At 37.1% G+C, this 25803-nt stretch overlaps 1 protein-coding gene across 2 annotated transcripts in view; it reads left to right on the top strand.

The window, feature by feature from the left end:
* LOC145688358 (pyruvate dehydrogenase E1 component subunit beta, mitochondrial-like) overlaps nt 1-25803 on the top strand; it is a 224927-nt gene that overhangs the window by 63039 nt on the left and 136085 nt on the right. For both annotated transcript variants that reach the window (XM_081762507.1, XM_081762506.1), the window contains exon 7: nt 14667-14900. In XM_081762507.1, the coding sequence (XP_081618633.1) occupies nt 14667-14900 (234 nt within the window). The remainder of the gene's footprint in view (nt 1-14666; nt 14901-25803) is intronic.

The following is a 25803-nucleotide window of genomic DNA, read 5'->3' as shown; positions in this document are numbered from 1 at the left end:
TTTCTTACAATCTGGAAAAGAGTACTGTCGGGATATATACCAAAAATGCTAGAAAAGGATCGATATTAGTATCGAATCCATAGTTTCGTGGTCGCTTAGGTAAACAGTTCTACTTTCAATTCAAGTCCAATTAAGCTCCCATTAGCACCCAGGGTGGTTACATAGCGACAAAAAATATCGAAATCAACCAATATTAGAGCCGAAGCGTAAGTTTTCAGTGCCGCATTTCCCATTAGTCCAACTAGGCCCGTAACATATTTGAAGAGTGCAAAGTTTAAAATTTTAATTTTTTCGTATGAAAAAGTTAAAAAAATCGAGAGCAAATATACTATTTCATGAGCAGTCCTCTTTTACTATTCTAATATATTTAATGATAGCGTAAGAAATCTGAAAATAATTCAGAACATGTTTACCATTTATTTTTTGTTACGTAATTGTAGCTGTAGCATCTAGTGAGTGGTATTTAACTGCAATAAATTCACTAATTAAGCATATTCGAATTAAGTTTTATTTGTAAGTTAGGGATCAAGGGACGGAGAAATGTGTAGTTATTGGGGGCGCCGAGAGCAAAAGTGCGTAGGGACGCCGAGCTTCTAAATGCAGCACTGTTCGCTGAATTAATTGGTAGAAATTTTAATGCCATTTAAGACCAAATTTAGTCCTAGCAGTGGCAGTATCCGTTTGCTGTCCTAGGAGGAATGAAAGGGACTGACATCAAAATTATAAAAAAAGACCTACATTAGTGTCGAATCTATAATTTTGGGGGTCTCTTAGGTAAAGATTGGAACTTCAGATGCCATGTAAGTTAAGCCCTCATTAACACAATGAATTAGTTTGTGAAATTTGACATGTAGAAATAATTGAAAATAACCAATGTTAGTATACAACCCATATCTTTCGTGGTCGCCAAGTTCATTGGGAGCAGTTCTGATGACCTTTAAGTTTAAGTTCAACTTCCAGTAAGAGTAAGATCCCCCAGCACATCTAATAGCCGGAATGTCTGGGAGCGTAGTTCTGGAATGTCTGGGACAACCTTTACCAAACTTGGGGGACATATTACTTTCAATCAAAGAAGAAAATATTGTAGTAGTATGAAGTTATGGAAGTTGGGAGGTGTGACATGTAAAAATAATGTAAAACGACTGATCTTAGTGTTTTATCCATAATTTTCTCGGTCGTTGAGATGGATAGTGATGCTCCAAATGGAGGTTACATCCAAATTCATCCCCATCTTCACAGGATGATGGCCTGGGAGAGCTAAAAATAAAATCTCAAAAATTACTTAAATATTTGTCGAATTCATAGTTTTCGGGGTGAGAAAGCGTTTCTAATAACTTTGGAAGGTAATTTGTACCCACGTCTAGATGGGCTTTTTAATCATATCAATTTCTCACCTTAAGAACAAATTACCATTACAATTATGATATTAAGCCAACCTTCGCAATCGATGAAAAAATTATGTGGATGTATGTTTCGTCTTTTAAATGAAACAAGACATGTTAAAATCAAAGATGGAGTGGGTCAGTGGGTCGGTTGGTAAGTGGGTGAAATGGGTCAAGATTTGTGAGTGGATCAGTGGATCGTGGGTCAAAAGGACGTGACCTACTGCGAAACACCACTCACCGTGACTCACACTGGCCCACCCGGTGGCCACCCTTTTAGTCTAAAGATATTTCGTCCAAAGAACATTTCGTCCAGAGACATTTAATCCAAAGACATTTGGTCCAAAGGACAATTCGTCCAAATGACATTTCGTCTAAAATACAATTGGTCCAAAGGACATTTCGTCCAAAGGAGAATTGGTCCAAAGGACATTTCGTCCAGGGATGTTTAGTTCAAAGCACATTTCGTCCAAAGAACATTTGGTCCGGTAACGCTTGGGGGTCAAGGGTTTGTTTCTATTAGAAGAGTAAAAGTGATTCATATAACATTATGACTCAGTAGCTTCTTATTTCTAAAGGAAATTTGAAATAGAGATTTATTCCGCAATTTTCATTTTGATAGAACAAATAATGCTGAGATATTCAGAAAAACGTAAACGCCTGAAAACAACATGGCCGAACAACAGGAGTGAGGGAAAGGTTGTAGTGTGAAGTATGTTGCTGTAATAACTGCTAACATGACATCTAAAATTTTCATGTTGTGAATGAAAATTTTCATGTGTTTTCATTTTATTAATCATATCTCCAAGCCCCTCATCCTGTAAAGATGAGGATGAATTTGGATATAATGCCATTGAGTGCCTCACTACTCATCTCAACGACCGAGAAAACAATGGATAACACTCTACAATCAGTCATTTTACACTATTTTTACATGCCACTCTTCCCAACTTCAATCCCTTGAGGTATCTGAATTCCACAATATTTTTTTCCTTAGATTGAAAGTAATATGTCTCCCATGTTAGGTAAAAGTTGCTCCAGACATTCCGGAGTTTCGCTGGAATATACACGTATACATACATCAAAACATTTAGAGCTGTGTGAGCAATGCTTTTGATGTTGCTCCTGTAAATTCAAAATCCAGGAGGCATAGTCGCTCATACCAAAACGTGGCATTAAATGATATTGTGTTTGTAACAGTGTCACGAACTCAAACTATGGATTTCACACTAATCTCAATCACTTGAGACATTTTATTTTTCATCCTTTATCGCCCGCCATAATAATGGGTTTTGAACCAATTGAATTGATTTTGAGTTTAACGTCCCGTCAGCAGTGAGACTATATGAGACGTAGACCTACTAATTAACGCGAACTACATGAGCTCTCGCTGGGGGCCGAATCTGGGTCTCCCACACCGAAAGCGTGTACGCTATACGCTTAACCACAAAGGAGCTTTACGATGAGAGTTAAATTTGGACTTTAACGCTTTCGGAGTTGTAATTATTAATTTCTGCAACAACGAGAACTATGGATTCGACACTAATATCGATCGCTTTGACTTTATATATATTGGCGGAGAGAAAGGGACCACATCCATATACAAAAGCCTTGCAGATTATTGAACTGAAATCCTTTGGAAAGAAATCCTATTCTGCTTTCTTTCTCGAGTATAAATAAGTCTCTTAGACATGACTTCGTGTTCGTAAATTTCCTGTTTACATAGTTTTGGGGATCGGGAGTTTTGTGTCTGTAACGAAGATTGGAGTTTGTATAATAATTTATGTTTATACCTGAATGGTCTCTTTACCCTTCAGAAAACGTAAATCACTTGCTGTAATGAGAAAATTCAGAAGTAACTTCCGATGACAAATAGCTCCAAATAAATACACTACATAATTTATTCATTGCAATGATATTATTTTCTTAATTTGTATTTAACATTCACATATATCATAGAATACCAACGTACTGTGATCACCTGTTATATTTTAAACATAATAATCACTTTGTTCTGCAATGATTGTATGTTATATATATACAGCTGACGTATTTTAATGTAATTATTTTATATAATTTTTCATGCATTGCGGAAAAAAGAATTTCATAAAAAAAAACATTGACTCAGATCGGAAGCGAACCCTCGACCTTACGATTTGAAATCCAGCGGCGTACCACTGAGCTAACACAAGCGCTCCACGAACAATACTTCTAGCGATATATAACGGTATTTAAGATAATAATTACATTCATATCCACTGCAAACGCTGTTTTTGTTCTACTTTGACTCTTATTTTAGTACTCAGGAGAGAATAATGTTTTATGTCTTAACTTTCACCATTCTTTTACAAATGGAAAGATTCGTTTACGTATCTAAATATTCCATTAAGTATGGAGAGCAAAATGACAAACAAGCATGTGCTGGCATTAATACAGTTTCGAAATATTGTATCATTAAGTATTTCAATCAATGTTGCTTTTTTATATATAATTGGTAACAAGTCTTATTATATTTAAAAGAAGAAAAACACATCTGCAAGATTTTTCCCGATTGCAAAGGTTGGCTTCGAGGTTCGAACCTGGTTTACTTTTTCCCGAAGATACCCGAAGTTGGACTTAGAAAATTTTTGCCTCGAAACAGCAATAAAGAATGCGCTCAACCTTTTTGAGACAAGGTGTACCTAAGCAACATCGACAGCGTCACTATTCATCTGCGACCACGAAAACTATGATTTCGATACTAATATTGTTCATATTTGACTACTTTTACATGTCCCTTCCCCCCTTATTACGAATGACTTCAGTGTCTCGCCTCACTGGAGCAATTTCAACAAACTTAAGTATAGCTATAAACCACCACCTGTAAAATAAATGTGCGGGTGAGATTTTTCGGAGAGAAATTCATTAGCTACTTTTCCAAAGTGGTGGCTTTATTCGCTTCCCATGCAAAAGATTGCCAAAGAGCTCAACTTTATTTGCACCACTGTGCTATGAATATAGATTTTAATGGCATTTACTTTACTGAATGCTCGCTTAGGTGTTGCTCCCGTCACAGGAAAAATGACATACCGTACTGTTATAAATGAGTAGGGATATAAACAAATACGGAAAACTATTAGCAATGACACCACTTGTAATGAGTTTTCGCAATATCATGGGGCAGTAGTTTATTCGAATGTGAAGGAAATCATTGCGTAAATTGTCCCTTCCCCTCCTTAGAAGTCTAAGCTACAATACGTATATAATAATTTTGAATTAGAAATATATGCATCGAGTTTCATATCCTTAACTTTAAGGTGTCCTGAGTTAAGTAAATGAATAAACTTCCTGCTAACGAAAGAGTAAAGCTTTGGGCTTTAATAGTATCGGGAGTGTAATTATTCATTTCAGCGACCCCAAAAGCTATTGAATAGACACTCATATCTTTCAATTAGGAATTTTTAATTTTCACCCCTCCCATTAAACCTCCATGCCGATAATGCTAAACTTTGATGTGAACGATATAGAGGGTATCATACATACTTCATGTACTCAAAAGCTATGGATTTAACATTAATATCGTTCATTTTCGAGTATTTTTACATGTTCCTGTGTCTCCCATAATAGAACTAGAGGTGATACGGGTTTCGATTCCCGTCAGGAGTCGTGTGGTTCTGGTTCCACGTTAAGTCGTAGATGCACGTCTTGTATAGAGTAGTAGCTGAAAGACACGCTGAACTCTATATCACCTCACCTCGTGAGATATTCTACGTTTGCATAATTTCTAAACCACTTTTCTTTCTTTCAATCTCTTCCTTCCTCTTAGGACACGCATAGGCTCAAACCCAAATATTCTTCACGGTTGGAGGACGCAAGGCTACTGTACCTACCCTTATGGGACTAGGTAGTGAGTTGCGCAGTTTGAGTAGCACGCACGAACAAACCACGCTTACATTTATTATATATAAATAATAAAATCTCACATTAGGACTTACTCTGCACGTCAAACTTTTAACATATGCGACTTTTTAAATTCTGTTCTTCTTCTTCTTCTTCTTCTTCTTCTGCTTTATTATTATTATTATTATTATTATTATTATTATTATTATTATTATTATTATTATTATTATTATTATTGCAATAGCTATATGAAGCAATTATATCGGCAAACTTGGTTAATACACACCATTCAGCAACCGGTAATTGTAGAAATCAGGCTTTTCCAACAGAAGTTGTTAGCTCAATCGGTAGAGCGCTGAGCCATGGATTCAAGGTTTGCGAGTTCGAGTCTAGTCTGAGTCAAACGATTTTTTTCCTGATATAATTCTTGAAATGGAAATGTTTCTCTCTTCACCTTTATCTCATAATTCTGAATAGAGATGTTTGGATGTGAAAGAAAAAGTATACTAGAATATAAGAAAAGAAAGGTAAATTACATGATACCCTTTGCAATTTTTAACTATATTTTCACCTATCTAGGACGTCTCTAAAAAGTTCAGACTTCTAGACCTCCTTTTCGCTCTCTTATGTGTCCTTTAACTAATTTCTACAGTTACTTAGTGAATCACATATACATATATTACAGATGACGTATCTCTTTCTCTTCTCTCTACATCATGTCTGGAGATGAATGTTTTGACAATAGGTTACAAACACGATTTTAAAAATTAATACGATCTGCGATATCAGTGATACATATTGTGGTGTTTAACTTAACATATAAAACAATAAATAGAAAAACTGAGAATACGAATCTTTTCGTGCACTGATGCTTCAATAACAGTGAACTGATGCTTCAAATCTGTGTTTTTACTCCCTTCACCTATGTTAATTCCCTAGTCAAAATAAAAACTCTTCAAAATTAATCACAAATTCTTATACAACCATCCCTTCCTTGGAGTACTGCGCGGTCACATACCCGTCACTGCGATGTAAAGGCACTTATGGCGACGAGGATACTATCAGAATTAGTATTTGATATTTTCTCTAGATAATCCATTATTTTTGGTGTATAATTTATGGAGCTCTTTCCTATCATCTATATTGTCTTTTAAATAAAGTCGCAAATTCTTCAGATCCTTGTCTGCTTATATTTTGTGACATTGCAGTCTTGTTTTGAACTGTAGTTTCCCCAGGAATAATCCTAATTAACACTGAAATAAATTTCGATACGATTGGTCAGTGGTAGAGCGTTCATCTCTGGTGAGGGTTTCATAGTTAGATACCAAGCCATGCGAGCAAGATCGGCTTGTGAGCATTTTCGGGATTCTCTTGTTTTCTTCAGCATTCTCATTTCATCAAATTCCAAATTAGTATTCATTTTTGCTTACCATCTATCTCGTCTAGTCGGAAATAGTTGTTCGTGGGACGTTAAACTGAGGATTTAATTTAATATATCTAAAGTAAATTTTTTAGCACCTGATAAAATCTTGAACTTGCTACTTTAGTGTGGTATTTCCCAAATATTAAGGGAATACGAAGGAAGTTTGCATTATTTTTCATAGAATTTTGCGATAATTTCAGAGACTGAAATAATAATTAGATAATAGGGCATTGCATGGAAGTATGGGAAAATTGAAAGTTTAAAAATTGTATGATGTTCCCCTCCTATGTTGTTTCAACTGGCAAAATCTGAATGCATACCAAATTTTAGGTCATTTGGTGATGTTTTGACCCCCGCCCAACAACGATTAACTATTTACTTAACTTATACATATATCCTTATGAACATTAAATATCTTGAAATTATAGATTTTCATTTTTTACTTTAGATTTCATTTTTAAGTGAAAATATTTTTACGATAGGAGGATTTTTGCTAAAATTTTCTTAATTTTGTTTTTGCAATGACACTTTTAGTGAGATGTATTGATTTTAAAATATTATCTTTCTACACAAATTAAAAATACAGCATTTTACTTGTATTGTATAAGACTTGTTTGCCAACTACATATAGAAACATGTTTAGTAACAGAGTATACTACTACATAATACACAGAATCACATCAAATGACTTGGTTTAAGGTTTTGTGGAGGAGAATGTCAATTTCTTCAATGTCTCTTTTCGAAAGTTAGGGATTTGTTTGTGGTGATATTCGACCACGTGCAATAAAAACTGTTTTTGTGTTTCATCATTGGTAACACTTGTTGAGAAGTCTTGCATTAGTTTCACAGCCCGTTCCGACAGATCATTCACCACATTGACATACTGCACATATATATATATATATATATATATATATATATATATATATATCAGCTTCTTGGTAATTGGGATCATTGTGCCACTCACTAACAGGTTTTTCTAGCCAGTCAGCGTCAATTCCCATGCTGTGAAACAAAAACCAGGATTTAGGCCCAATAAGGGATTAGAGTTTTGTACTTTGGCTAAGGATAGGAAAAATTGGATGGCCCCTTTCAAACTTTTTTTGGCTGAGGAATTTGGAGTAATGTTCGAGCAATCTGTTGTCGTTTTGAAGAGGAAAGTCTGTTCGAAAATAGAGTGAACACAGCACATACTTCGGTTAAATACCAGAAGTGCCTTTTCATGGATTTTATGGCTGCATTTGCAACTTGTGGATCATACTTGCAATACTTGTTCAAGTCTTGCCATAGCTTGAGATCATTATACGCTGCATCGGCCCCAATGGATAAAGAGAGCCAGTTTACAACGCAGAATAGGACATTAAATTTACATAGTGCTTCCAGTTTACTAATCATGTCCTTGTCATATCCTGCTTGAGCACTGAAAGCAAACATCTTTGCAGGATACAAAATGGATGACATCCATCGAGCATGATGCGTTGCTCCTGGTCTCAGCCAGTGTATTCCTCTTTCAGGTGTCTCACCCAGAAGTATCAACATCAATTCAGCACTACCGATAGTCATCACGAGGTAGCAAGTTATTTTCATTTGAAGTAGAAAGTATTCTCTTTAGAGCTTGTTTAGAATTTTTCATAGTAAGTTTCAGACTCCTGTCTTTGATTTCCAGGGTCCTAAAACCAGCTTCTGTGTTTATAGTTAACCAAATAGAGTCTCTGAATTGAATAAATTCGGAGTTTTCATTACCTGATGTTGCACCAAACAATTCCTTGTGAACAGAACTTAGGATTGTTTCAAATATATGATGCGGACAAGCTAACATAAACAATTTCTTGTCAAAGAGGTTTTCCAACCGAACACAAGCTCCACTTTTCCACCCTGAGTTCGAAGCTATAGTGTCAAAAACAAGGGATCTTACATTATCTGAAACATTCCACTCATTTGCAAGGGAAAACGTAGCTCTTGCTTGTTATTCACCTGTTGTGTTTGTAATTACTAGGATACCAAGAATTTTGCCTTCTTCACAGCCTGGAATGCCAGATACCAGAATCGCTAATCTTTCTTTGTTTTCTTTTTTTACCTGCTGTCCATGTGCTTTTAATTGAAAGAGTAGCTTTTTCCAATGGAACTCCCTTCTGTAAGAATTGCTCCCATGAATGCTGTTCGTTGACAATTTGACAGATTAAGCCTGTCCCCAGAAGTTGATATGATATCGCTTGTAAATGGATTTCTGGGTAGTTTCAAATCAATCAATGCACTTTTCCTACGAACAGTATCTGTAGCAGCTGCGCCATTGCTTGCTGATGGAAATACAAACAGTTGGTTCAGGTTCAACTTCCAAGCTATCCGAATCACTTGAATCAAGGCTATCGATATCATCAAGTTCCAGGATAGTACTTGTGCTTATCTTTGTTGAAGCTTCTTCTTGGCGACGCTTCTCCCTCGCAGCATGCTCAATTTCCTTTTCATGATGAGATAATTTCCTCATAACTTTCGCAAAATGTGTCTTATCAAAACCACCTAACTCAATTTTCCGACATGTTCGTTGATCTTCTAAGAAGTACACATCTTCCAGAACCATTTTCCTAGTTCTACATCTGTCATGTTCGATAATAGAAATAGCATTTTCATGCGCTATGTCAAAGAATAGACGAAGAGATTTGAGAAAGCTTTCACACTCAGCTGGAAAGTTCTTTCTTGTTTTATGTTTCCGCAGATTCTCGTATTGCACAATCAATTTATTGAGTTTTGCTTTGGAATGTCCCGATTTGATAGCAGTGACAGGAATGCCACAAAGTTCCTAAAATGGTTCAGCCTTCAGAATAACGTGTTTTATAACATCATCTCTTTTATCTTTCTGTATGGGTCCACGATTGAGGGAAAGAAAGTAGCGAAGCACATCCCCATTGGTGGGCAGTTGAGATCCTTTTCTCGGGGTCAAACCTTGCAACAAATTACCTAAGAGCCATGCTTCTGACATTTGTTTGTCGTCCTTTCGAAGCACTGGTCGGTCTGATGTGGATAAAATTGGAGGAACCGCGTCCTGAGGTGGTTCTTTTTCTATACTTTACTCATTTCTGCCTTGGTTATAATCTGTAAGGAAAAAAGCAAAAAACATTTAAAAAGTTACTTCGCGTTATGTATGTGCGCTTTCAATTAAAACTATTTTGGGGGTGGGCGGGGGTCAAAACGTGGCCTACAGACCTTAAAATTAGCACACAATTTTGTTTCAGTAATTGTAACAATATGGTAGGGGGGGACAATAAATATTAGAAAATTTTTTTTTTTGCAATACCCTATTAGATAAATAAATATAATGAAAGAGGAAAAGTAGCTCTGATGTTTTTTGCTGTAGTTGCTACTAATTTTGAAAGCTCTCTCTCATTTTGGTAAAAATTTTCAGTAAGTGTGGAATGAAATACAGTGGTTTCTTCCGTTGGTTTTACCAAGTAATACGTGCGGACCACCACACTAAACTTTATCGCTCCCATATATCTTTGTAGACTGGCATAGTTATTACTGAAATAATTATTTATAAAATACAGACTTGTCTCACTTGTCAAATGTTTTCTAAGAGCTTCGTCTGAAGAAATTTCACTGTATCAGTAAACCATCCTTTCTGGATTTTTCTTACAAAATAGATTCTACTACAGGATTATTACTAATGATCTTCGTAATTAGAAATATTCATAACTTACGTTTAATGACATCCAGGTACATAAAAGTGACATCCATGGAAAAATAAAGTCTGTGAGCCCTGTTTGCAGTCAAAACACATCGAGTTAGTTTGAGCATATCGTAACCGAACGATGAAACGACTTGTGGTGCGTATTTTTTTCGCAGACCATCACAGATCATGCATGATGGTTGAAGGAAACTTGTAATTAGCACATACTCAAGAAGACAAAATTCACAGGTTCCCGGTGAGGACACTCTGTCGAAAACAACAGCTTTTTCAAGCCAGCCATCCTGAATGAGTTTTTTCGTGGTGTTTCCTCATTCACACAAGGCAAATGCCGGAATGGTGCCTAACATACACGCCCAGGTCGCCTCCTTCCTTCTCCATTTATTTCTTCCCCCTTGGTTTCCCGGGCAGTGTGATTGCTGAAGGATGTTATCCATCATACTTGGCTGGCTAACATGATCATAGATGCCGGAAGCCCAGAAAGCTAAGCCCTAATCCTAAAACTCAGAGGTCATAATGTGGAGGTCAGGGAAGATATTTACTATCGGCACGATCAGCACAGTCAATACAACATTTTGATAGTTTCTTATTGAGCCCACTTGTAACTTCTTTGTGAAAATGGTTGGGTGGGTGCGGGGGGGAGGGATTGGTGCGTCTTGTTGGAAGATGAAATCCGGGATGTCCTATTTTAGCTGCGGCAGAAGCGGTGTCTGTAATATCTGTAGTTGTTTCCTAATTGAAAAAACAAGGGATTGTACATATTCTCAAGACCTCTAGCACAAACCACGTTCATCTTGAGGTTTTCGCACACGTGCTTCACATGGACTTTCCATCCCCCAAAACTAAGTAAAGTTCGTTCGCTTTACGCAATAGGTGCAAGGACTTCATCAATAAACTAATAATTCCATGAGGCTATCGGTTTCCATTACAGTTCGTATGCTCTCGCAGAAAGAAAGTCGCTTCACTTTCTTGCCCAGTTTCAGGAATCAATACGGATAAAATAGCAAACATTTGCACAGAATCTTCACATCTTCTGCAATCTTTTCCTGAAAAATACACACTGTTTTTCTTGAAATTGGAAAATCCCTTACGATTTGTGACCCACTGGGTGGCATGAGGGAACGAATAGCTCCAGTTGTGACATCCCTATTAAATATTCAATAATCAGTCAATCAAACTGGGTGTATCTTCACCAAACCTTTTTCAAAAATTACTTTGCACAGTAATAACACACTGATTAAAGTGAAAATTGAGGATACAAAGCTCTCTTCCGTCTTCGTCCGCAGCCATTTTCTTTCATATCGCTTCTAATAGCTAACTTCGTAACTTTCGGCAGTTTTACTATCATCTGCAAAATGTTCGTGTTTTTCTATCGAGTGATATAACTTTTACTTACCTGAATATCAGTAAACGTGAATTATAAGTTAACAAAAAATTGGCTACTTACCAATGAATCCTCCCTTGAAAAATTTAAAGATTTTGACGTTTCTGAACTCTCAGCTGGTTCCTTCCTCAGTGGCAAGGTAAAATGGATTAAAACGGAAAGGAGTAAAACCAGAAATACATACCACTATACAAAAGTAACGTACAAAAAAAAAAAAAAAAAAAAGAGATCCTGAGATGAACAGAACAGAGTGAAAAAAGAATGAACTGAATAAAAAAGAACGCGGTGTCTATGTTAGGCCACTATTGCCAGATCCAAAGTATGCATCAAAGGTAGGTACCCAAGTTCGATCAATGTTGCCAGTATCAAGGTTCAATGCAGGTTTGTATTTATGAATAAAGAACGATTCTTTAATTTCCCGTTGTTTTTTTGATTTTGCTGAACCCATTACCTTAACCTGTTTTATATTATGTGAATGTTGTTTTAGATGAAGCGCTAAACCCGATATGCCTTCTTGTGACTTTTTTGATTGTCTAACATGTTCCTTCACACGCGTGTTAATATTACGTTTAGTTTGGCCAATGTATGAGGAATCACATTCGCAATGGACGCGGTAAATACCTGCCTTATTTAATGGATCGACAAAATAGCTTTTAAATCCAGTGAGATGTTTTTGTAAACTTTTGGGGGGAATACTTGAAGCAGATATGTTATGCTTTGCAAGAATACGTTGAATTTTTGTTGAAAGTTGTGGAAAATAAGGAATTTCAATCCAAGTTTTTGCTTCTTTGGAAGTTACCGTTTTGGGGACTTGCAGCGATCTACGTATTTGATTAAACCATTTTTGTAAAATACACAGCTTATAACCGTTTTTTTTTTTTTTTTTTTTTTTTTTGGTCCTATTTTATATAAACGCTGTATTTATTCATTGAGATCTTTTTGACGGTCACAAATTAATAATTCTCTACGAAAAAAGTTCTTCCAACTATTGGCCATGTACATTGGCGGATGAGCTGACTGTTGATGTATGTAAGTAGTGCCTGCATTGGGTTTTCGGTATACTTTTGTAATAAATTTATTATGTGATCGGGTAATCAATAGGTCTAGAAATGGAAGGCCGTTATCAGATTCACGTTCAAGGGTGAACTTCAGCCTAGGATGCTGATTGTTGAATTGTTCAAATATTTGTGTAATTGTATTTTCGTCTCGAACAAGTAGTAAAATATCATCAGCATAACGGTAGTATCTAACGTGTTTAAATGTGTCCTGCCGTACGGAAAGATCATTTGTAACAACTGTGTATTATAAGGTTGCCAAATGAATGTATGTTTATATATTATGAAGAAAATCATTGTAGCCATTTTCCAAAATCTTCGTCCAGAAAGGAATTCACTACGTGTGGTAAACTGTCCTTTTTGGTATATTTCAAGAAAAATGAACTATGCCATGTTGCTGTGTTGCTGATGAAATGTTTACAAAATGTGATCAATATCATTAGAGCTGGTGTCAAGAAAGCTGGTAAAACTTACCTGCTCAGTAAATTATGTCTTGGATTCTTCTAAGAGAAATGGCGTGCTATGTTTCAGATTATTAATTAACTATTTATTTGTGGAACGTAAATAGAATCACTGAGTCATTCTTAAGAAAAATCATCAATAAATAAAAATAACCTGTATTAAATACCGTCAGAATAGGTTACCGTGGTAGGATATTTTGCTAGCAAGAGGCATGGCTTCATACTTCTGAAAATCGAAAGAACCTTACCCAGGGTGCCAAGTCCGCGGGGAGGAGGAAATTCCTTCCACTAATAACTTACTGGGAGTAAACAAAGTGACCATATTGTCAGAAGTTTGCTCATTAATTACAGTAATTCTATATAATTAATTGGTGAACTAGTAGTTAGCTGGCTCTCTAATCTTACATAGTTTAATAATAATGAGTAACCGTACGTAGCGTAGTTGCTTACCTTCTCGCCTATGGTGTGAGCGTTCCAGGGTTTGATTCCCAGTGAGGACACGGAAAGGTGTAACAGCTTTTTCAGGCTGGCCATCTTGAGTTAGGTCTTTCCTGGGGTTTCCTCATTCATACCAGACAAATGCCGGGGTGGTACCTAATGTAAAGGTTCCAGGCCGCTTCGTTCCTTTCTCCCTTCCCAATTGTCCGGATAGTCTGATTTCCGAGGGACGTAATCCTCATATGTGACGAGCTAGCATTGCGATAGGCCCAGAAATCTAATTCTTAATCCTAATCTTTAAATAATAATGGATGTTCAAACATGTACAGTCACTATGTTGAAACGTTCCAGTGCGAAGAGTTTTAATTTTATGTATTTATGTAGAACATTCCTGCCTGCCCTCTTTGGCTTGGATGATATCGCACCCTGACCTTACGTGTGGACCAACGGTATTCTCGGGGGGCGATTCCTTATAGTTACGTCTATGATTTTAAATTATAATCCTCTAGTTAGTTAACCTTCTTTTGGGTGTGAAGGGAATTTGAAAATAAACTAAAGCCCTCTTCGTAAATCTTTTGTAAACCTTAAGTTTAAAATCTGATGTGGACTCGCTGAACGGTGTGCTTTTTATGTCTTTGCACATGACGGACGGACAGGCAGACTTAAAAAATACCGTTTGGGAATATAGAAGTCATGAAACGTATAAATCTGTTCGAATCTAGATGTTATTTAAATTTATTTATTCTACTTATTTATTGCTATTTTATTAATTTACAAGTCTTTCCTCACTTTTGTCGTCGCTCGAAAGTAAAAGAAGTTAATACTTTTGTTTGAATAACGTTATAAAAAGTTGATATTTGTATAGTAAGGGTGAATTATTAAAGTCTTTTCTGTAACATATTATTATGTAGAACAGAATTATTTACATCGTTCCTTTTCTTTCTTTCTTTCTTCCTTTTCAGGTAAACATATGACACTAGTAGCACATACCCGTGCAGTGGAACTTGCGTTACATGCAGCCCAAGAATTAGCAGGTAGTGGTATTGAATGCGAAGTAATAAATCTAAGATCAATACGGCCTCTTGATGTGGATACAATAGCCAAATCTGTCTCTCAAACTAATCATCTCATAACTGTTGAACAAGGCTGGCCCCAGTCTGGTGTAGGTGCTGAAATATGTGCAAGAATAATGGAAAGTAAGTACGTCATGAAGTCTATGGCAGAATGTATTTAGGTTTTCTTTTTTCTTTCTTTCTTTCTTTTTTTTCCTTTCGCGTAGCAACGCATTAATTGCTGCAGATCCTTAATTTCGAATCTTTATATTTATTTCAGCTTATTTAATCTTGTTTAGCCTTGATCTAGATTAAAATATTCAAATATTTTAGCTAAGAGTTTGGTTCCAGTGACTTCCAAAAGTGCATAATCTCAATTTATATTAACTACATATAACACAATGTTAAAAATATCCTATAAATCATCCAAATTCATAATCAAGGTGACATATAGTATTGCGATTGACTGTACATCCTAGTTCTTAACTTCTAAAGTTCCCGCAAATAAAAATTAACATATCTATGTACAATAATTTTCTTGCTTGTACCATTTGTGTTTTAGAACAGTTGCCATTGTTAATCAAATTATATTAGATTAAGGTATATTTATGGAAATCCTTTAATTTTACGCCTTAAATATGTTCATGGTTTGTCTTGTTCAAGAAGATTAAAAGAAGTGTTATCCTAATCATAGCGTGTACGGTCTTTGATTCGGTATATTGTTTTGTTTTGTCATACTAATATGATCGACATAACAATTACTGTAGCACTATACCCATCTAAAGACATTCCTTGATATGTATAGTAGGTGATTTCAATTTTCAGAATTACAGGATGAAGAAGAACACTTATCTATCCCTTAGTTTTTGCCATCTTTGGTATAAGTAGAATCATTGTATTTTTTTGCCTTTTCTTAAAAACTTTCTAATACCATTTATTTATGTTGTTCTGTGCTAAGGTACATTGGCATAGCCCTAATTGTAGTTCTCTATATGCACTAAGGAAGAAATTTGTCAATGTGAGCTTTCATAACAGGAGAGAGATTTTGCAAGTATGTATTACATACCAAATATACCTTCCTGTAACCTTTGGTCACAAACATACTGCTATTCTAAAAGAGGTGAGGGCGTAGTAGTAGAGCACTCTCTTCTGGTGCGAAGGGTCCCTGGGTTTCATCCCAACCCATCTGAGTTTTTGGTGGATACCATCGTATTGTGCGTGGGTTTTCTTGGGGCTCTTCCTGAGTTCTTTCATAATCATTATTCATTGTCATTAATCTTCTTTAGCCATCTTCTTTAGCCTAAAGGGCATAACTGTGAGACGTGAAACTTATTCCTCCAGTAAGATTTAGAAAATTTATTTGGTTTACGTTATCAGTTTTCAGTACTGAATTGTAATCTTTGGTCAGTGGACTTTTATCGACTGTGTAAAATAGATCAAATTACGTATTTTCTTGGTAGAGAAATAAGGAATTATTCACATACCGTGTCTATCGTAAAGCACCTACTGTAGTTTAACTTTTGAAATATACGTGCATTACATAGGAGTGGAGGATGGTGTTAACGAGTTAATGGAAACAGGGGGTAACCAATCGTAGTAAAATTCATTTTCATATTGAAAGCAATTCGTGTTGAGTGAGAACTAATAACTTGGTTAACTTACATTTTGAGCTTATATTTTTAGATTTTATCCAAATTTAGGTACGTTTGAGTTTGGAGTACAGCGTCTAATTCAGCAAGGAGGCTGTATGAGGTATGGACCTACAGCTTAACGTGAAATTTGAACACATGGGCTTCCTCCGGAAATCGAGCTCGGGTCCTCCGCGCCGAAGATGCGTACGCTAACCATATGTCCTCGAGGAAGCTCAATTTAGGCGCATGTTACCATAAACAAATATCGTAGAAATGACCTTGTCTAGTAAAGGCCGTTGTAAAATAATAATAATAATAAAAAATAGTAAAATTGTTATCACACAACACTAAAGATGATTAATAATCAGTTTCACTAATCGCTTCGTCAGCGGTAAAAAAGTAATGGTAAAAAAGAAAAAAAAAACAGTTGAGCGTATCATTGCTATATGGTCATATGACATAGAGTACGCATTTTATTAGCACCTGTAACCACCGCAAACGGCCATGTAATCAGTTTTTTTTTGGGGGGGGAGGGGACAGGTAGACGGTCGTACAGATGCTGAACATTTGACTGGGATATGTATAAAAATTTGGCGTAGCTGGGCATCTGTTGTTGCGGAGCTTGGCGTGCGATGAGGCACCATCTCACATGTAATTGAATGAGCCTTGGCTCTGAGACTCAGCAAGCTAAGATTGAAGACGTATACCGAGTTAAGTTATCTGAGTTGCACTGGCGTTACGAGAACGTGCGTTAATGTACGGACATGCCGAAGATACATCGCGATCGCACCCTCGATACTGGCACAAACACGCGGATTCAAATGGGTAAGCGCATGCCGAAGATGTACGCTACGTCGCGACCTGGAGGTCGACCGCGAGGGTGAATTAGTGGTCGGGATGATGAACAACTGAGTTTGTTTTTACATCGATGTTCAGCGGAAGCATCGCTGTGGCTCGTGTTCTTATTGGCTCTCCCTGAAGCGCTGCACGGAATAAAGTCTTCATTTGTTTAGAATTTCGTCTCCAGAGGATTGTGTGTATCTATGTTCGAGAGGTTTTGCTGCACTGTTATATTTGATTATGAAAGACATATTAATGGAACTAATGAGGACTGTTCGAGCAATCTAATCTAATATAAATAAAATAAAGAGTTTGTTTGTGTGTTTGTTTGTCTGTCTGTCTGTGCGGCCTGGGGACCGGACGAGTGGACCGAGAGTTACCAAATTTTGGTCAGGGATACCTTGGTCCAGACCCCAGATCAAGACGAAGCGCTTTTTTCAAATTTCTAACCTGGGGGTCTCAGGGAGGTGTTTACCGGTGTAAAAGAAGTAGAAAATGACCGATATTAGTGTCAAATTCATAGTTTTCACGGTCGCTGAGATCAGTGGTAACACTTCTATTAGCGATGATTTGCAAATTCAGCTAACATTGTATGCGAACCAGGGGCACCTGCGGGGGGGGGGGGGGGGGCGAGACGTAAAAATAATCCAGAATGACCGATATTAGTGTCAGATCCATAGTTTTCGGGGTCGCTGAGATTAATGGTGAAACTGCGATCGTATTCACCCCATTCGGCTGCGGGCCTGGGGTCACCGGGGGAATACCGGAACATGTAAAAATAATCCAAAATGAGCGATATTAGTGTCCAATCCATAGTTTTCGCTGTCGCTGAGATGAATGGTGACACTCCCATATGCGTTGACTTCCAAATACAGCCCCCATCGGCTGGGGGCTAGAGGCTTTTTTTTTAAATTCGAACCAGGAGGTCTCATTGGGCATTTAACGGGATATGTAGAAGTAGGAGAAAATTACCGATATTTTTTGTTGTTCAGTTGTTTACATAGATACTTTATCTGACCATGCGAAGAATGAGTATATTCAGCTAGTATGGAATAAGAAAAACAAACAATATCATAATAGGCACGTTTTAAATAGAGAATGGAAGAAAATAGCAACTGAAATGGGAATGTCAGATAAGTTATTTATTTGAGAATTATACTACAGCTTATTATTATACAAGGCAGTGGCGGTCACAGGGAGGGCGCTTTCGGGCTGAAGTCCGTAAATTATAGAATTTTTAAAGAAAAAAGAAGCTACTGTTAATCATCTATGCTTAAAAACTGCACTTCCCCCCCCCTAATTCCGAGATTAATAAAAAGGTTTTATTCTAAATTCGTTATTGATATAAGGTAAAGAAATACCTGTAAAGACAAGCACGTACCCATAGGGAGGAAACGCCGAATAATGGAATTGCAGTGCCGAAACTTAGCTGCAGTTAATACTCCCTCCAACTCGAAACCTGAAGACATACCTGATTTATTTATTTATTTATTAAATTTTACTGGGAAACGATTTTTCGCCTGAGTGCTGAAAGAGGGCATTTCTTCACGGAAAATTGAATAAAAGGTAAAAGTCTTTGATTTAGAATATTGATAAAGACTAGCTGAACCTGCGCTCTCTACACAGCGCATCATTCGCATATGAGCATAAATATCCTTCTCATTCCTCACAACATCTGTACATGTCCCTTTACAGACAAAAGTAAAAGAAGTCTTGATTTTAAAAAAAAATCGGCAACGCGTATCATAAAGGGGAGCTCAATATCTCGCACCTTTTGCAAGATTTGAGCCTACTTCCGATTGGAGTTTCTAATTCATGCATGACCAGTGTTTTCTTTCTTCTTGCATGCAATGTGTAATAAGCAAATACATTACATACACAATTAATTATAATGGCAGTTATATATGGTGTTCATTGAGTAAAACACTCCAAAAATAAAGATTCATCTTACTAGTTAGACTGGAGAAATGGTTATCGTTCCTTTTTCATTATTATTTGGCCATGAAATAAACGCCTGGGACATAAGCAACCCCTATATACAACAGCGTGATGTTGGAATGTATAACGCGTAGGAAATGATGCTTTAGTTTTTATTTTTAATTTCAACGCTTCCAGTGTACCCTAAAAAATGTAATAAAGATTTAACGGCCGTGTTTTTTAAATATTCAATTAGAACTGGACAATCTACGCAAAATTTCCAATCGATCAATGAAAACGTCATCTTTCTACAGCCTGTAGTTTCCGAGATCTCATTGTCGAAAGGATTGACCACAAACATATAAACGCCCACAACATATAGTTTAAAAGAACTCGGAAGATGGAAGCACAATTCATGTGCATTGATTTTAGAGAAGGCTTATTGAAATACAAAGGCTTTGAACAAAAAATTTATATCATAAATTTTATGAAAAAGGTCTAGTTAACTGGTTTATTTAAAGTACTCGTACTTAAAATGTTTGTCTCTGTTAAATGTGATGTCACACATAACCGTAAATGAAAGATTTGAATGCCATAGTTATAGATTGGAACTCGGACGCTTCAACTGCTATCGTAGGATTTTAATAGATAGATGAACGAGAGATGAGACTCAAATAGTTTTGCGAAACAAGAGACGAGACTTTGGCATTTCTCATATATCGTCTTGCATCCATCCCTATTCATAAACTGTTTGGTCCTTTCAATTACAAAATATGGTTTCGCAGTGACTTTTATGCACTGACGGAATAATTTCCATGCGTCACAGCAATGTTTCTTCTTAAACTGAGAACTTAACAGCGAGGATGCGACCTCCTCACTATGTGCGCCCTTCATCCATCGCGACTTAGACATCGAGGTAGCGACCGCGACTTAAATCTCGACCTCGATCGCGAGGTATCTTCGACATGCATTTACCCTTACTTTGCTGAAACATAGAGCCCCACAAAGTGTTGGGTGAAGGTCGGTGGACAGAGGTGACGGTCTGGAATGTACGACGCACAGTAGAGTAAACTACTTGAAAATGCGGACAAAATTATGTGTAGTGTTTGATGAACTGGTGAACCAATACAACGCAATGATAATTGTTTGCATGAGATATGTTTCGGAAATAATACAATAATAGATAGAAAATGAGAAAGACCCTACCTTGGTAGACACCACTAACTATATCTCAATAATCCATGTTGTTCATTTCGGATTAGTCATCCTCGGTGGTGTTGCTTTCGTCTCCTGCGAAGACAGCAGTGGTCGGTGTCTGCGAGTAGTAGTTGCAAAGTTTCGCTGGAGTAAGGCTTCTTCTTCGTCGTCGTCTTGGGTCTAAAGCAGCTTAAGAAGGGGTCAGAAGTGAGGAGTAGCCTGTTCAGCACGTCTCGCAGACATTGTTCGCGCGAGAACTTCCGTGAAAAATCTTGACGATATTGATGAAAATGTTTGTTTCTGGCTTCTGTTGCCTCCTCCGACAATTGCCAGATTGGCAAGAGAGCGTGGCAAATAACAGTGGCCCCGTGCGTCAATATCTTGTGGACTGTAGGCGACATTGGGCACCACCCATACATGCAGTTTCTTCTGCGTATGACGCGAATTTGTCTGCGTCGATTTTGTGTCTACTCGAAAGTGTCTTCAAAATCACCTTGAACCGTTTCACCAGAGTGAGGTCCACACCTGTGATTCGAGATGCAGTCTCGGTATCATTGAAGAATCATCTGGATGTGTTCCCGTCATTAGTGCTCTCGAATCCTGCTTTCGGGATATTTACGAGAAGACCCATGTCGGCTTTGAAACATTGTTGAATGTGTTTCTTTGTTTCTGCCACAATTGTCTTTTGCATTCCTCACGTGCCACTTTTTGACCGGTATCTTGTAGGGCAGATGCAGCAGTGACTTGAAAACTCTGATCCTTGTAAGTGGGATTGACAGGCCAAACCTAAGAAACCCAGGATCCACTGCTGGTGATGTCTGCAATTTGTTGAAGTCTTTTGCTGTTTGTCCAGATTTGTAACACCGCATAGTAGACAGTGTGCTCTTTGCAGCATTACACACCTTTGCATCAATCATAGTCGGAACCAAAGTATGTTTGATTTGCACACCACCTGTCTTTGTAGATATTGCCTTATTTAACTGGGTCACCTGATGTTCAACGTACTCAATTTCCGCATTTGTAGTGTCCTTTGTCTCATGCACAAAACACACATGTATTGGCCTACGGAACTTGGGTCATAATGGCACTGGGTTTTGCCATGTGGTTTTTATTTGGTCTCCATTCGTGCATAACAGTCTGACAGGAACAAATGGAAAATATGTGCGTCCGAATCTGCGTGGTTTTGAAACTTCTTTTAAATTGACACTTTGTAATCCATCACAGCCCCATTTGGAGACGAGCTCTAACTTCAAGCGTTTTTCATCTGTGAAACCACTCAATACGTCCTCCAAGTATTGACACAATCTTGAAGCGGTGTGATCCAGAACGTTTTGTGGTTTGATTTCGGCACATGACGGTAATAGCATCTTCACAAGGGTAACATGCTTTTTTGGCTTCTTGCACACGTGAATAACATGATAAAATATTCTTATGATCAATTATTATATATCCGGATGAATCAATTCGTATTGTTTTCACGTGACATCAGCGTTCAATAGAATTGCAAGGGCTTCTGACGATGTAAACGTGCACGAACTTCAAATCTGTGTCACACGAGCGAGACATGCGGAAACATGCGGAAAATATTTCTTTGGGAATCGACTCATGAACACCTTCATATAGTGCTCACATGCACACTTCCACCCAACAAGGCCCGGAACATCAAAAACAACACCTGTATTTTCATATTTGCCACCTTCTTTGTACATAATTTTACACTTGCCTGACGGCAGTCATCAACCTGCTTGTATTGTACTCAACATTTTCATTACATTGTTTATATTTAGGTACATACCTTCCATTTTCACAGCCACCACGCTTGTCTTCCAGCTCCACTTCAAATACGCACTCCATCTCATTCCAAGTTCCCGTGTTGACTGACCGCGGCGCAACCAACAGCGGCAGCACACGGAACAGGTAACTTCCAGCTGTTACTATCAATCAGGTTCGGGTACAACGTGACTGCTGTTGCCACTACATGATGTCATGCTCCTTCAGCTGGCCAAACCCACGTATTGCTCTGCTGTTTGGGACACTTGGTGTTTTGTACTTTTGTCCGCATTTTGAGGGCAAATACTCCCCTGTGCGAGGTACTAATCACATTTCTCTGAGTGATGACTAGAAGTGAACGGGATGTCCCGTATCGGAATGTCAGAAACACAAATTTTCCGCTGCTAGCCTGCACATCTTTAGACACACACAGAGTCGTCACTGTGCCCAAGACAGAAAGACATCATCGAATACTACCACCGAACAAGTACTCGATTATGATAAAGTGTGACAAGAATCGTGCAAGAGGAACACAAGAACGTAGATTTGCCTCCAGTAATCAGTTTAATGTTCGTAAACTGCATATTATCGATTAGAGTGGTTCGAAAGATTCATGTGTTCATCCGTTCTCCACTTCTTCTCAGGGACACTGGAGGAGAACGTCTACTGTTCGAACCCACTGCCACCAGCAATTGACCGTGAAACATCACGACTCATGCGAGGAAAAAATTTGTAGAACAAGCATCCCACTATCAGCAACTTCAAAATAAGTGGGCTAATTCGAGTGTAAGTTTTCTGAAGCGAATGACTGCGTCTGTGTCAAAGAGAATTCCTCTCAGATTGTTCGAGACATTTCATTATAAGTGACAAAATAAAGGTATGGTTGAATATTTACTCGCTGATTGCTGTGTTGCCGATTTAAAGAGAGTAATTTCTTTCCTATTAGCATTTTATTGAATAGCTGATTTAAAACTATTTTTCTCTAAGTTAGAAGAAATAAACGAAAGTGATGAAGTAATTGTTGAGTCTCTTCAGAATTTTTTTTAAATGCCTTAGCTTAATTCGTTTATAATTAATATTCTGCAGATTCACGTGATCTGCTGTGATAGTTGTTGGATTAAGCAGATAACGGCCATAATGTCTGATATATCTTTTTACCCTTATCTATATGTTTATTTTTGGATCAAAAGATCCAATATATTTCAGGCAAAAATTTTCTTGTACGCCTTATATCTCGAGAACTACATATAGTATAGCCAAACCAAAAGTAACAATTTACTTAGTATGATGTGCTTATTCCGCAAAAAAATACGAAAACTCGATTTAGGGACAGTTCAAAAATTTTATGGCCCCTGATCCACAAAACTCAATATATTTCATACAATCGAACATTTTCTTGAACGCCCCATATTTTGAGGACCACGTATAGTGTAGCCAAACCAAAACTAAAAATTTACTCAGTATGATGTGCTAATTCCGTAAAAAATATGAAAACTCGATTTAGGGGCCGTTCCAAACTTTTGTCGCCCCTGATCCAAAATATAATTATTGGCCACAATCGCAATCTTTTGATGCATTTTTTGGGTCATTCCTAGAATTCCTGTTAACATTCTTAGTTATTATTTTAATCAGTGAGCTAGATTGATTAATTAAGTGATTAGAGGTTAATACTCTTTTCAGTGTCAAAACAATGTTAGATGGTATCTACTGTTTAAAGTAAGATCCAAACCACTACGCGGATTTGTATCCGAAGATTTACCTTTCACTGGGAATCTACCCCCTCCCCCCCAAAAAAAAAATTCTAGAAAGATACGTTATCACAGAAAAACTGTAATCTTTATCTGTGATTTATTCTGTATTTATTGCATTTTTGGTTTAATTTGTATTTTGATTACAGCTTTCTTTCATTGACCGATCTTTTAAACTTCCTGATTTTGTCAGTAGTTGAGTACAAAACTGATTTGCTTGAGTTATTGTCCATACTCTACTTCGAGTAATCCTACAGATAAGAACTTTGTATGATTCCAAAGTTTTGAATCAGAACAGGAGTTTTATTTAATATTTGTGATGCTATCCTCGAAGATATTCGAAAGAAAGAAATTTCTACATTTAAAAATCTCATTATCTCAATTATAGTTACTATAAATTGTTAGAAACCTCTTCATATTCGTGAACAGTGTGACGGTCACAGTTTATGATGCTCGGCGCTGGAATATATTGGAGGACAACGAAAGATAGGAAAAAAATGTGCGAGTTATTTGTCTTCGTCTTGTCAGTTATGTATAAAATCTTCAAATTAATTCAGTTCGGTTTCTGTAACTTCTTTCTGTGTTTCTCTTCTGAATTTTTTGTACTTTCAAACTGTGCCATGGATACTTGTAGAAAGTCTTATAGAACGGCTATGTCCTTCCATCTACCAACAGGTATTAGAGCAAAAACTTTAAGATATCGAGAAACTGTTTGCAGTCGATTCAGCATCTCAAGAATAAGTTCCATCTCCTCCGTTAACTCTCTATTCAAATCGGAAGTGGTTGAAATAAAAACGATTTTTGGTTTCAACGTTTTTCGCCGTAGTATGAAAACAGTAATAAATAGCGACAAATGGTTTTCTGCAGTCGATTCACCATCTCAAGGTAACATATCATCATCATCTGCAACACAGTACCAAAACAGAAGGTGGTTGAAATTTACTTGTATTTCTATTCTCAATACTGATTTTCATAAGTAAAAACGGTTCAAGATATTGAGAAAGGTTTCTTTGCAACCAACTCGACGTCCGAACAATATGTTCCATATCCTAGGTTAACATTCTATTCAAACCGAAGGTAGTGGAAATCAACCATTTCCGGTTTCAGCGTTCATTGATATAAAACAAAAACGGTAACAGCGAAAACATATCAACACTGCCGAAACCGGAATGAATTGAAGTTTACTAGTGCTTCCTGTTTCAATATTTTCCATAGAACAAGAACGGTAAGAGAGATCGAGAAACTGGAGTTTTGCAATCCATTCAGTGTCCGAAGAGTAGGTTCCATCTCCGTTAACCCTCTATTCAAACTGGAAGTAGTAGAAATGAGCATTTCCGGTTTTAACATTTATCGCCATAGATGAGACACGGTAATAGACAGCGAGAAGCAGTTTTCAGCAATCGATTCAACGTCTGAAGAAAACATACCATTACCACCTACAACACACTACTAAAACCGGAAATGGGTAAAATTTACTAGAATTTCCGGTTTCAATACCGATTTCTGTAGATTCAGTAACTTCATAAACGATAAGGGATATGAAAAAGCTATTTTGACACAGATTCACCGTCCGAAGAATGAATTTTATGTCGACTTTTATCTATCTTGGAACCAAAAGTGATGAAAATATACGATTTTTCAGTTACATCACTGATCACATAGTGTATAAGACGGAAATAATCAGGATTATCAGTTTTTACTTTCGGGCGACGAAAGGAGAGAAGAAAGTATGCTGATCGTGAAAAATATCAAATTTGAGATTTCAACGGATTTAAACGTTTCATAACACACAGATACCGAAAAAGTGATTTTTCGACATCTGTCCGACTGTTCCTCCGTTCGTCCTGATATATATTCATATTGAGGCCATATTCAACGTATCTCAACCAAATTTTAAACTTAATATTTTTATGGGATCCTCCAGGAGGGATTTACAAATGTTCT

Source organism: Thermobia domestica, chromosome 6 (assembly GCF_964235325.1).
Source record: "Thermobia domestica chromosome 6, izTheDome1.hap1.1, whole genome shotgun sequence".
Lineage (NCBI taxonomy): Eukaryota > Metazoa > Arthropoda > Insecta > Zygentoma > Lepismatidae > Thermobia > Thermobia domestica.
Note: the sequence above shows the minus strand (reverse complement) of the source record. Positions and strands in the feature narration are given on the sequence as shown.